A 14,229-nucleotide genomic window follows, 5' to 3' on the forward strand; every position below is an offset into this window, starting at 1 on the left:
TAGGACTCTGTGTTTATACGGGGGGTCATAGTAGGTTGAATTGTGTGTGTGTGTGTGTGTGAGAGAGAGAGAGAGAGAAAGAGAGAGAGAGAAAGCACTGTATTTAATCACCAGTCGCTGAAGGAAATTTCTCTTTATATTATCATCAACACTTTGAGCTGCCAGCATTGGTAAGTTTGAGGGTGCCAGTGTGTTGGAGCAAAAACAAGACCGCCTGTGATAACAGAAGGTTTGAAGCCAGAGAAAGCAGACTGTTGTGTTAAAGTTCAGTAAAGAGGCTATTTCCTTTTTAAACTTCCATTTCGGATGATATACAATATATACATGATTATATAAGTTAATTCATTTTGTAATTAGTGCCAGAGTGTGAGCCATCTTCCTTCAAATTACTCTAACCCTGCTGAAGTGATAGACTCCATCTGACTTGTATCAAAAACACATTAATTCTCATTTGGTCATGATTTTAGTAAACATCTAAATGTTAAGGTGGGTTTAGACGAGGGGGAATTTGGACTGTATTGTAAAGAAAGCTAGAACCCGTTTATGACCTCTTTGCATCAAGGCTTCATTAAAAAAAAAAAAAAAAAAGAAAAAAAGAAAAAAAAAAAATCCAATCAAATTACAATCATACAAAAAGACCTATACAGATGACAAACCCACTGTATATTGACCATCCATCAAAAACAAGTGTCAAACCATTTGGGGATAAATTGTTCTATTTATTTAATGTCAACATATTTATTATTTACACATTTGCATCCAACTTTATCCTCCAGAGAATTTATATAATTACACTCTGTTCAAGGTAATATAACTTAAGAATATGATGACTGTTTTTAAAGGATTCTGACTCTGGCCTATGGTAGCTGCCAGTCCACCTAACAACCATTGAATGAGCTCAGGTAAAGGTTTGATAAACATACAATCATGAGTGTGTACAAACAAATACACATTTTTTTTTAAAACATAAATACTTATTTAGACTGAGTTGTAGCTGACCAAATAGTTCTCTGAGAGTATAACTTACTGTGGCACAGTAATGTGAACAAAAACAAGAAGGATATAAATAATCAAACATACAGTATGTTGTCAATATATACACAGGAAATGTAAAAACTCACTGATGACTCATTCTTTGCTGCAGCACCAATGATAGGTTACCCCTGAAGAACCTACCAAATAGAAGGAAAAGCTACGAAAAATATGTAGTGTATCAAAAAAAAGGTTCATAAATTAGAAATGACCAAAGCAATAAGTACTCAAACAACAGAACAAATCTTGATGTAACCGGTACATACAAATCGAAGAAAAAAGAAACAAAGTTGACACAAGCATCTATTCTAAAAAGCAAATGAGCGGGTAGAGGTAGAGCACCATCTGTCAAGATGTAACACGTCCAACTGGGCAGGACAAAAGACAAAATTATTATGAAAACAATGTAAAATATAGCGTTTGATTGGAAATGCAATATCCATATCAGTCACACATAATCCACATGCTATTGCACTCTTATAACCCTTTAGTTAGACAGTGCTCCTATTCAGAGGCCTGGCACTTTCCTTCGGGCTGGGCCCCCGCTTAGGATGACTGGAGTGTGGGGATGGGGTGGGGTGGGGATGGGGTAGGGGGGTTATGAGAGGGAGGTATGAGTTTGGGGTTAGGATAGGTTGCTGCGTATTTAGGCCCTACCCTGAGATTCAGGGGGTACTAAGAGTCCAGGATGCAGCCAACCAAAGCACCTTTTTGACAGACAGACAAACAAACAAACAAAGAATACTTTACACATTTATTTGATAAATATTGGTATACACTGTTCTCCTTTGGCGTTCTTGGCCTGGATGTCCCATACAGACCGAGTTCCTCTACTAAGGCCCACGACTGATCAGACAGGGCATTCGTCTCTCTCACAAAGACATGGCAACTCTCTCCCACAAAGAGCGGAGACGCATCCCAGCTTGGTGTTCCAGCCCATCTTTGGTAGACAGCCATTTTGTGTGGCAGCCTTCTGCTTTAGCACTTTATGTAAGGATGATAAGAGAAGGTGATTCTGGCCTCAGAGGAAGCAGACCGGTCCGACTTCTATATGTCGCTGACTGTGAGGCTGTGATGCAGAGAGTTCCTGTACGTCTACAATAGGGAGCTGACGACTATCCTGAGTATGGAAGAGGAAACGTGACTGATGCCAGCTGCCATCTTGGATCTGACAAGAGGGATGGGGTTGGAAGAAGGAGAAAAAGGAAGAAAGTATGATTCAAGTGCTATTCACCATTTCAAATATGCATGACAGTATGTTCAAAGCTCTCTTTCATAACTGACGATAAATGGCCAAAAATGTGTTTGTGTATGTCGATGACATTCTGTCAAAATGTATTTTGAGTTGTTCAAATATACAGGATATAACTGCAGTTGTATGCTGTATTAGCACAGAGGAAGAATTCATTTACAGTTCCCCAATCTAGTTCAAATTATCTACATGAACCGATAGTATTTGACTATTTTTTTTTTGTTAATTTTAAAACATATGACTATGTTTTTGTTTTGTTTTTTTGTTTTTTGCATCATGAGAATTTGAATTTCTGTGTTAAAAACACAGTTTTCAAGCTATACTTCTAATAAAATTCAATTCATTTAATTCAATTTAAATTCAGGGCTGTATTGAAGACCATTTTTGAGTCAGTTTTAAGACCAGAGCAAAACAAGCACAATTCAAGACCAAGACCAAAATAGGCAAAATAAAAACTGTCTTTCCAAACAAAAAAATAATGATTAAGGTGTTTCTTCAGGATGAATACACACAGATATAGAGATACAGTAGATCTATCTGCAAATCTATATCCAATACCATCTAACTAATCAGTGCACAGATGTCTGAGAGTTACACACAGTAAATAAGTCAAACATCAATACAATTCCCCTTCCTTATTAATTTAGATAAGCAGAATAGCATTCACTCAAGAGCCATTAATGGTCAAGACCAATACGAGCCTGAGTCAAAAGAGGTACAAGACCTAGAAAAGGCCAAGAGGTCTGTCAATCAGCCTTAAGACTGAGACTAGGCTTACCTCAGCCATGTTCACGTCTATTTATTATGGACCAATAGAATATTCGCTATTTTCCATGTTCTGCTCATTACCTTGCACTCGTCTTGTAGCACGTGTGGTTCAAGTAGTGTGTCTTGCTCAAACATCCGTCCGTTCCAGCCACGAAACCGCAGCTGGGTGTTTTGCTTGGTTATGGGGCCAGCAGGGCTGAAGCTGTCTGTGGTGCCGTAGGGTGGATCACTCAGGCAGTGGACTGTAATGCTGTGGCTGGCCTCAGTGCTCAGTAAATGGAGAAACTTAATTTGGACTTTGCCTACACCAAACTCCATCTGTAGGGGAAGGCACAGACAGGGTTTTGTAATGCAGCTGTCAACATAATCATGATAGAGTGAAGACTCCCAAAGGTGGAAGTATCACTTTAAAAATGGTGATGCCTGCAAGAAAACCAGGTGCAATACTGGTACAGTCATTATCTTTGCAGAAACATTTCTTTAAGGATATTGGAAATAATGACTGAAGGAAAGACTTTAAATGACTGGTAAGTAATGCTCACTGTTTATACTACCTATTCTACACAAAACAAGTACCAAGTCTGATGTGTATGTTTTTTCTTACTTCACTCTGTTACCTTATTAGAGGCCAGTGGATGTAAGCAAGTCTGGCCCCCTGCAGTGAAATTACAGAAGACCTCGATAGCATCTGAAGTACAGCCCAGGTTTGGATCAATCCAGAACCGACCTAACAGCCCCATCCCCATTCACAGAGAGGAAAGAGAGAGAGAGAGAGAGAGAAAGAGAGGCATATCAATTGATGTTAATATTCAATTTTGTTAAACATACAGAGCCTGTCTAACAGCAGAGGTTACAAAAAGCAAGGTTACATAAGGCATACTAACAAGACTAGTAAAATGTATTAAAAGAAGATAAAAACTGGGAGACATTAAAAAGTGGTGTTGTTGGCAAGCGAGCTAGATAAACATAATAAAGACATAAAAAAGCAGGCAAACTCAAACACACAGTTTACCCAAGTATCTTACATATATAAAAGCAGGTTTATGTGGCTGTTTCAAGGTTATTTAAAAAATGATACAATGTGTGCCCACCAAAAATAAACTCCAACGGCTCTGGATAAGGTTTTGAACTTGCAACTCTGACAAAAACACTGGAATGTATCTGGTAAAAAACAAACTAATGAGTCAGGTGTAATGAAATCCAGAAGGCTACAGAGTACAAGATGCTAACAACCAATGGCTGTGCTCCACCAGTTTTATATGGTTTCTAACACTGTCACTATCCATTTGGCACGGAAAGAACACTCCTTCAAACAATCAATGCTACTATACACCCTGTGTATTAAATCATAACTGCATCCAACTGCATTGTGATTATGGCACTTAGGGTACAGAGGAACATCGATGTGACCACTGTGGTTTTTCATGACAGAATAATATTCAGGGGTGCTATCAGGTGAACACACACGTATGTACAAAATGAGAGAAGTGGGCAAATAGGAATCTACATGAAGAATGAAAGTTGTGTTACCAAAAAATCTTTTGCCATCCCTTATTTATCCAGTATATTAAGTTCTCACCGTCACTGAGCTTGTGATGACAGTCCAGCAGGTCTTTACAGACACGGGCCGGGTTCTCCCGTGTACCCAGAGGCTTTTTGATGCTCTCGATCACACTGCTCAGGTAACGCAGAGTCTTCAGGATCTCCGAATTCTGGTCCGGCAGTGTCATTTCCGTGTTCTGGAAACTCTGGTTAAGAGTGGGCCAGCAATGGAGACAATGAATGAGAGGTGTGTTTGTACACAAAGCAATCACTGTAAACTCTCATATTCTCCAAGTACACTGGAGCAATTTAATCATAGTAATGGCACCAACATCCAGCTCAAAATCTAATTAGTCGAAAACCACTATTTTTTAAAATTTACATTAAGATCCTAAATAGATTAAATTCATTCATCAGTCACCGATCATTCTGCCAACCTATATAAAATCCGTCCAACAATTTTCTATCTGCTCATTCATCCCTGCATTCATTTCACTGATTGAGAGTGTATCAAGTTTATTAAGAGTATTAGGAGTGTATTAAGAGAGTGAATTAAGCTTTACCTCTGTCCTAAGGGCAGCGTTGGAGTCATACAGACTGTCGACCTCGGAGTCAGCATATATCTGCCTCTGTGAAATCAACATCAACAAATTCAGTTTAATGAAAAACAAAAGAAGTCCATTGCACCATTCATTATTAAACTAAAAGCTTTTCATCCAGGGGCTTGCTAACTGGTAAGAGAAAAAAATAAGTTCTAAAATGCTTAAAGTTTGTAGTGAAAGCTCTAATTGTTACTGAGAATACATCTTAATACCAGAGAGAAACAGTAAAATAAGTCCTAGGTCAATAAACTCCACATTCACATTCCAGTCCTGACTGCAGCAGGGGGGAACACCAACACATTCCATTCAGCATAAACACTATGATTATCAGGTAATATGTGTAAACGGGAAAAGATGTCTAATCCAGATTTTTTTTTTTTCATTCTTTCTTAGAACTGTTCAAACAGAAAAGGGGTCACGGAGATAGTGAGAAGCAACAGTAAGCTTCCCTTTACCCAGAAGCTTTAAGAGATAAGAAGTTTCTTTCTACAACAATGCCAAAAAAGCTCACCAGGGGATAGCTGTTGCCAGTATTAATCAATTCCCCAACTGAACAACATCACCACAGGTCTTTTCGCACATCTTATCAGCACAACAGATTATGTGGAAGCTTGGTTATAGCTTCAAGCAAACAGCTTTTTTTTCTTTCACTCTTGTCCTGCAAACACATTGAGTTGGGCCTGTCTCTATCATCTCCACACTTTGCTTTGCTGTCAACTGAATGGCATCTGTCACTTCTCCCTACTTCTCTGAAAGTACGTTTCCCCGAGGATTTGGCCTTGGATAAATTGGGAGGTGTTAGGAGACACCTTTAGGAACACATGGTAAAAAAAGCTATTGGTAAGAGATTTTTTTGCAGATTGGCCAAAAAAATGCCTAACTTTCCCTAGGTAAAGGTTTATGTTTGGCCTGGCACAAAGCTTGTGTCTCAAGAAGGAAGAGAGAGGCCATAGCAATATTCTCAAACCACAATGAGAGGAAGAACATACAACAGGATGGATAAAAGACTTCACTCAAACCAACATTCTTGAACTGTGATTTGAATGATACACCTTAGTTGATGATATATGGTTCAGTAAAATGTAAAAAAAGAAGAACAATTACATAAGATCAGCATTTCATAATTCTAGATCCACAATGATACACTTAGAGAATAAACTAGAAGGTCCTCTAACTGTTCCCTATTACCTCTACACTCAAGACCTTGAACAATCTATAGTTCTAATAGCTACCCCATAGCTGTTCCTCTATTCTCCTACTGTGCTGCTTCCTCAGGGAATCTAATCAATATGTGACTCAGAGCACTTACTGTGGGACCAGGAGCACCAGGGGGTCCCTGCAGGGAGATGAAATAAACATAGACAACATAAAGGTTACAGTACAAAGTGATCTCATTTTATGAGGAGTTAGTTCACTTTCTACTATTCAGTCAATTCTCTGTCTGTGAGCTCTGAGTAGTTATATAGAGATACCTGAGCATGCAGCCAGAAACATGCAACATCTGGGGTACTGGCAGTATAAATTTACACTACAATATGCCGTCATAGGCCTGTCGGGACTGATTAAAATAAAAGTGAACTGACCCAATCTCTGGTTCCCCTGGCACAACAAAGTCATGCTTTACAGTTACCAGAACAGCACTGCATTTAGCATTACAAGTTGTTGGAGTATGGCACTAAGTTTAAGTGTTGAAATTGAGAAACAATGGAGAGACAATACTTACTCTGGGACCTGGGCTCCCCTGTGGCCCTTGAGGCCCCTGTGATTTAAAAACACACAAAATCAAAACGTTAAAATGCTTCAAGTAACAATATACTCCACTTTATTCCCCAGAGTTTAAAAAAAAAAAAAATAGCTGCTACTTAAATCCATTTTACAGTGACCAAATGTGTTATACTTGGAGTGAGTTGCTTTTCATTGCTAAGAAGGCATCAGCTAACCTGCTTGTAGATAAAACCGTAGTGCGGAAATTGTGAACTTGAACATTTTGTTTCTAGAGTGGTAGCCAATGTCCATATGTTGTCATTATGAATCTACAGGGTATCCTCCATTAGTATTGCAAGACTTTTCAGGTGATTTCTATTGGGAAACTACAATAGCAAAGTAAGCAGAATCAGAGCCAGTTTCTCCCTTCACCCTTCTCCATGATGCTGGAAGGCGAGTTTGACTGTCATTCACATCTAAAGTAGCCCTGCACTGCCCCCTCTGGCTGTTTAGGGACATAACACTGTGGAGTCCAATAGCAGCCGTCTAGTGCAGCTGGTCTGTATTACTGTAGAGAGGGTGGTCTGTATGTGTGTACATCGATGTTTGCATGTATGTGTTTCATGTGGGAATACATGCATATTTCATATTTGTAACTGTCAAAGAAAAAGGCAAGACTAAAAAGACAACTTGAGGTGTGCTTATACACTGTGTGTGGTAAGCAGATGGAGTGTGAGTTGCCATGGGATTTGGGCAGAACTGAGAATTGTACAACAGTTTACACTACAGAGAGGGACCAGGGATATGAAGTGACGGCATTGTGGCTTGCCATGCTAACATTATGACAAGGCATTTCCTCACCAGCGTTTACACGAGGAGGTGTCACAGTACAGTAAGACCCCATGGAGAGTTCTGGGATATGCTGTGAAACAACTACTTTCGCTATGACTCAGCCACAACCATCTGCTGTCGCTTCAGACCATCATATAAACAGAACCACCGGTGAACCCCAGCAAGCTTTCATGTGTCTGTAAACAGAGTGTTCATCATCCATGGTGAGTCTTCTAACACCCAGGATGTGCTTTGAGGTGGTGTTGCTTCCTCTGTAAGAAATTAGGAAGTCTGACACTGCAGTGCATTTTAATCATCTTGGAAGTCTTTTCTAGTTTTGGCTTACTTGTTAGAAATGAGTATAACTACTAATTCAGATCTCACCATTTCGCCATTGCTTCCTTTTGGACCCCTTAACCCCTGTGGGGAAAAACACACACAAAAAAATAAATAAATAAATAAAAATTAAAAAAACGACAACTTCAAATATAGCAGTGTATATCATTTTACTCACAGGTAATGCTAAACCCTAAGTACACGATAAATTTATGGAGTGTTTAGTCTTCAGAAAAAAACCTCTAACTTAAAGCATTCCTAGAGTTCAGATAATTCCTTTACTGATATTGGCTTTCTGACATTTCGCTGTTGTTTTAACCCCACAGCAACAATAAGCATCGCCACAATAAGCATCATCACTGCAGTTTTCTACTCAAATTTGAGACTAGGCCAATAAAGCAAAGCAAAGAATAGCCATGTTGGCATGGCTTAAAGTATGAGGAGAACTAAAAAGAAGTTTCCTCTACCTGCCTCTGCTTCCACAAAAAGGGATTTATCAGTTCATATGGGTGCATTATCAGAGACGCAGTTATGGCCCAGTTAACAAAAGACACATTCACACGACCCCCTTCAGTCTAATTCAGGTGGGGCATGGACATAGTTATATATACACAAAACATGCACACATGCACACCCCTACACACTCATGAACATCACAAAGACACACAGACAGACACTCAGAAACCTACAGGTTTTCCCATTGGGCCCATCATTCCTTCAGGGCCTACAGGTCCAGTGAATCCCTGAAACAAACACAGCAAGAACATGCATAAACCACTCTGCTGGAATTTACAAACAAAATCTGCGAGAGTTTAAAGAATACACATGTGAATAAGGATCCTGCACACCCTATTCACTACAGGCTATGCTGTAATTGTAGTTCAAGAGGTGTGTATACTGCTGAGAGGGTGGTTATAGTATATCCCAGAAGACTTCAAAATGTTGAGTTATTACCCTGAAAGGTTGGTATATCTTTTACATTCCCTGAGAGTAAAGAGGATATTCAGCTTATGCCTTTATAAGTTCTTGGTTACACAACTGGGTAGAGGTATATCCTGTTTTCTTTTTCACATCAGTTCCACTCTGTGGGGCATGATTCCCAGTGCTACATTTGAAGAAAGCACAGCAGTGTACCTACTGTCTCTTTCTATTATACTTACCAGAATACCCATAGGGCCTTTAGGACCAGGGACACCTTTCAATCCCAAGTCGCCATTTGGTCCCTGTTCCAGACAAAACAAGATCTTGTCAGTTGAAGATGTATCATGACACAGGGACAATACAGTGTATTCTGGCAAAGCGATTTCTTAAGCAATTCCAGTTAGTGAAGTAGCGTATATAATCTCTTCTCACCTTCTGCCAGATTTTATTATGTTTAATCATCACCTCTGCTCCTCCTCCTCTCTCTTCTCTCCTTTCTTATCTCCCTTGGTCCTTCATGTTTCATCTTATTTAATTTTATCTAACCTGATCTCCCATTTCAACATTCCTTGTTTAATTTCAGCTCATCTTGTTAGTGATTTTATTCAAACTTTTGCTACTAATCTATTTTCCTCTTTTTTTTTTTTTTTTTTTGCTATACAACCTCTCACCTTTGGTCCTGGAAACCCCTGCAAACCAATCATTCCTAGGTCTCCAGATTCCCCCTGCAAGAAAAGACAAGTATCATAGCAACAGAGGAGCTGGGACTGCACATCAGCATATTCATTTAACATAGTTCATATAACTAAAGTAGGACGAGTGAGTGATCTATGAAACAATTCATTCCATTATTGAGTCCCATTTTATCTGGATGGCCAATGCCCCAACACACTGGGTCTACGATTGCCCTCTGATATACTTCCTTGTCCAGTGTAAAAGAAGTGGCAGGCATGGGAAACTGGAGCACAGAGAAAGCTGTGTCTACAGTAATGCTAACACAAATCCACCCACCCACCCACACAGAGACAGAGATAGGGGTTGAGTGTCTGTGCCCCTTCTGTGTCTGAGTTCTGTCTGTCGTCCAGGGTGGCAGACATTATGTTTGCAAAGCCAGTCATCCACATCCTCCAAGCAGTTCTACTTTCTGGCCAGTGGCTTTGGCCCAGAAACTCCATTGCCTGAAAAGCGTAAAGGGATCTGACCCAGGGGCCACATGCCACTCTCTATTTCACCAGCATTAATGGAGATGACCAGGGGAGAGAGGAGGCAGAGGGGATTGAGAGTTTTTTTTTTTTCTTTTCTTTGAGGTGTTATGTAAGTAAAGTGGAGCGCCTCATTTTCAGGTCCCTGGAGTGAAAGGATCTTACATAACTTGGCCTTGCCAGGCGGAATGTTTCCATTCCTTGTCTCGCCCAAATAATTTGTTACTCTGCTCAGGGTGGAAAAGTGTCAGTCACGCACATTTTGAACCCCACCACAGCTTGGCTACCTAGGCCCCTGTAGCTATATTTAGAGAGGGGTATTAAAGAATGTATATAAACCCCTTCTTAAAGAGAGAAAAACATTCCTTGGGATTTTGGTAATCTACAACAAGAACACTGTGGTGATTTCAACAACTCAGATTCAAAGTGTTCAGAGATGTTGTATCTGAGAGACACAAAATTTGATGGGCCATTGATGAAACAGGCATGAATTAGGTTGCAAAACAGTGAAAAATCAACATTGGAACTGGTTCAAAACCAACCAGAACCACAATTTATTTGGCTATAGAATTTTTTTTGTAATTGTCAATCATTCAAATTGCCCACTAACTTTGACTTCAAATGAAACTTAGTGCTGTGCATTCCAAACACATGTTATTCCATTGGTCACAAACAGTTCAGTTAATATTTGTAAACAGGAGAAACTCTTTGGGAAATATAGAAACAGACAATAAATGGGAGGCTGGCTCAGACTATTTACTGCTCTCATTCCCAGATGAGCGTGTCCATAACATTGTTCTCCCATTCATTCCAAAAGCTCTGCAACATGTCACTACACTTCTCAAGGTCAAATTACTGTACGCTTCTGCAGTCAAGTGTCACTGTAGCTACACCGCCTCAGTCGGTGTGAGCATTTGTAATTTCACAGTGGAGTCTGTGCACACACTGAAGCAGTTGATTAAATGCTGGGTAGCAGGGTCAAGATTTTATTAATTCCGCACTAATAAAGCACAGATAAGAATACAAGCAATTTGTTTACATTATTTGAAACAGAAAGTTCTCTCACAGACACACAGGTAGTGCCCAAAGCAATGTTTTGAGCTATTTCTCACCACAAATTTAGTGATATCTTGCAGTGTACATAATTTAGTGATGAACTGGCAATGTCCTAACATATTTGCAATCAGCAACTGGCATCTGGCTGTCTTCACTCAGTGGAAATCAACCACAAAACACAAAAGTAAAAAATGGTCTAGTGGACCAATCACAGACGTTGCGGTCTTGTGTCATATAGCTATGGCAGCATTTTGACATAGAAGTTCACGCCTTCTTCATGTTCACAAACTGAATAACAACTATTGAAGATTACAAAAATAACATTTTGTGAATCCTGATTTGTGCTTTTGCTTCACCTCACAAATGTAAAACTGTATCTACTCACTGGTTGTCCTTTGGGTCCTGGGTCTCCTTTCCTGCCCTGGTCACCTGTAGCCCCCTCCATGCCTTTGATTCCTGTGGTTCCCCTCTCTCCTGCCAGGCCAGGCTCCCCCTGAGCAGAGACAGGTCATTGGTCAAGGGGTTAAAGAGATTTAAGTATTAGGAAACAATAGAAAATGCCATTCTTGTTGTTTCTTAACCACCCAAGTGTTTGAGTTTTTCCTGCCAGAATACATTCAATCATTGAGAGCATCTCAAGTCAATACTGACTTTAGTGCTATTGTGGTCTTCACCTTCTGACCAGGTGGTCCTCTCTCTCCGGGTGGACCAGGAAGTCCAGCCTCTCCTCTGAGCCCTGGACGTCCAGTGGGTCCCTCCTGTCCCACTGCACCCCTTTGACCCTGAACACACACCAGGGTTGGAGTCAATTAAAATTTCAATTTGAACTGTTTAAATATGATATGATTACTTCATAATAAGATTTAAACAAATGGGTAGTTAAAAATATGAAATATTTTAAAAATCTAATTATCCTAACTAAAAATGACTTCCTGAATGGAAATTTACATACTAGTGATCTCTTATCCAACATAGAGCACGTTTAGTTCATACTAAATTTGACCAACTGAAGGAAGTCAGAGGTATAAGGTTAACATCTTTTACAGAAAAACCAAACCAAACTAAACAAAACAAAACTCCTTTTGTATTTGATTTATCTGTTTTATTAGTGGTGGCTGTTGGCTTTATGATGATCACTGTTTGGAGGTAATAGTTTGCCCACCATGTCCTTTATAAAAACATAACTGGATACAATCCACTGTATTTGCAGAGTGAAACCAAGGGAAAAAATCATGTCGCAAAAATAGATCATAACTGTAAATGATTCCTCTCCCTTCAAAGCCTTTCAACGCATAACTCAACAGTCACTTCAAACCATATTGCTGTTTCGACACATATTTCAACATATATTTAAACATACACCTAAATCTGTCGTACAGTCAGAGCTGTGAACCACAGCGCTGAAGTCTGCTTCCCTCTCTCTTATAATATTTCTTGACAATGTGATCCTAATGTGGAGCCATAAAACTGACTGTCGGTTGCTGCATTCTTTCTCACACCACAGACCACAACGGTTTCCTGCTCCATCAGCGGTGTGGGGTGGCAGAAGTTAGGGATTGATATTAGAATAACAGATCGAGTGGGTCGCCACCTCACGTATGGCTTCTGTTCCTAGATTACCATGAGGGGAAAGGATAAGTCATGAAAAAATAATCCTCTGATCGCCAGGAAGCGGTTTGGAATTACACCACTGTAGGTTTGCTGGTTGAACCCACAGCCCAGACTGCTGAGGAGCTCTTGCATAAGAAAAGGCCACTGTGCCTGTCAGCTCATAGGATCACTCAGAGATTTAATTAAGGCTGACCCAGTGTTCCAACTTCACATACTTTCACAGACACACGCAAAGACACACACACGCACGGACGCACGTACGCACGCACGCACACACACGCACACACATACACACACACACACACACACACACACAAACAAACACAATGTATCAGAGGAGTTCTCTCAAGAAACCACATGAAGTAAGAAAACAACACTATAACATCAATGCAGCTTCACAAGGAGAAAAAATGAGGCTGAAATGAGAGGATAGGAACAAAAAGTGGCACAGGGCCAAGCAAGAGAGAAAGAGGTCAGATGGAGAGATAAAGTGGGTAGGTGTTAGTTTTTATTGGGTTAAGGTTAGGGTTAGGGTTAAGGTTATGGTTTGCACAATTTGTCTTGCTTCCAAACATTGCCACTGCACAGAAAAAAATTGTATTTGAGTGCATATTATAATAATGATATAAGAATTTAATCATTCTCTCTCTCTCTCTTTTTTTTTTTTTTTTTTTTGCTTCCCTCTAAAAGGAGGTCAGGGCACCAGGAAGGACAGCAGTGCTTGAGCTAGTAGGGATTCAATGTCTTGCTCAAGGACACTGAGGCAGGGCAAGTACTTAATGTGACACAGGCTCTGTGATGCTCTCCCCACTTGTTGCTCCATTCTGTATCCAAATAGGGCAAGTAGTTTTACATTCCATAATCTATTTTGTCATCATGCCTATTATCACAAGCTTCCTGAACATTTAGACCTAAATTCTGGGTCTCTGCTGAGCTAGGAAACACACTTTTCGCTGATCACAGCAGTGTGTGGATTCAAAATGTAAAGCTACCATAACCTGCCAAATTTTTGGAATGTAACAGAACCACAAAGGATGGTTGTTTCCATGCAAATCTGGCTTATACAGTAGACAAAGTACAGCCAAAACTGAGCAGCATTTGGCTGGTGCCCTAAATTAATTTATCAGCTTGGTCTTCACTGAGCCAAAATGCATCTTCTCCTGTGGGGTTTGAACTTGAACCAACAGCATGACCTATATTGCATTTCCTTCCTGCTTTATGTATCATCTTTCCTGCACTTTTCCATGATTATATCCAATACAGAAGAAATGCTCCAAAAAATAATGTTTAAAAAATCTGCTATTTTTTCTGTACGCATACATCCATCTGGCTATGTGAACAGTGGACAAGTGGATACAAGGCAGGAAAAAAT

At 39.9% G+C, this 14,229-nt stretch overlaps 1 protein-coding gene across 1 annotated transcript in view; it reads right to left on the reverse strand.

The window, feature by feature from the left end:
- Positions 1 to 707: 707 nt before the first annotated feature.
- The window catches only part of col24a1 (collagen type XXIV alpha 1 chain), a 115,770-nt gene continuing 102,248 nt past the window's right edge, over positions 708 to 14,229 (reverse strand). The window contains exons 48-60 of the mRNA XM_030050414.1: positions 11,921 to 12,028; positions 11,632 to 11,739; positions 9,660 to 9,713; positions 9,228 to 9,290; positions 8,757 to 8,810; positions 8,116 to 8,151; positions 6,920 to 6,955; positions 6,506 to 6,532; positions 5,158 to 5,223; positions 4,632 to 4,800; positions 3,670 to 3,779; positions 3,134 to 3,370; positions 708 to 2,200 (exon numbers count right to left, since the gene is read on the reverse strand). Of these exons, the coding sequence (XP_029906274.1) occupies positions 2,054 to 2,200; positions 3,134 to 3,370; positions 3,670 to 3,779; positions 4,632 to 4,800; positions 5,158 to 5,223; positions 6,506 to 6,532; positions 6,920 to 6,955; positions 8,116 to 8,151; positions 8,757 to 8,810; positions 9,228 to 9,290; positions 9,660 to 9,713; positions 11,632 to 11,739; positions 11,921 to 12,028 (1,215 nt within the window). The 3' untranslated portion in view covers positions 708 to 2,053. The remainder of the gene's footprint in view (positions 2,201 to 3,133; positions 3,371 to 3,669; positions 3,780 to 4,631; positions 4,801 to 5,157; positions 5,224 to 6,505; positions 6,533 to 6,919; positions 6,956 to 8,115; positions 8,152 to 8,756; positions 8,811 to 9,227; positions 9,291 to 9,659; positions 9,714 to 11,631; positions 11,740 to 11,920; positions 12,029 to 14,229) is intronic.

Source organism: Myripristis murdjan, chromosome 4 (genome assembly GCF_902150065.1).
Source record: "Myripristis murdjan chromosome 4, fMyrMur1.1, whole genome shotgun sequence".
Lineage (NCBI taxonomy): Eukaryota > Metazoa > Chordata > Actinopteri > Holocentriformes > Holocentridae > Myripristis > Myripristis murdjan.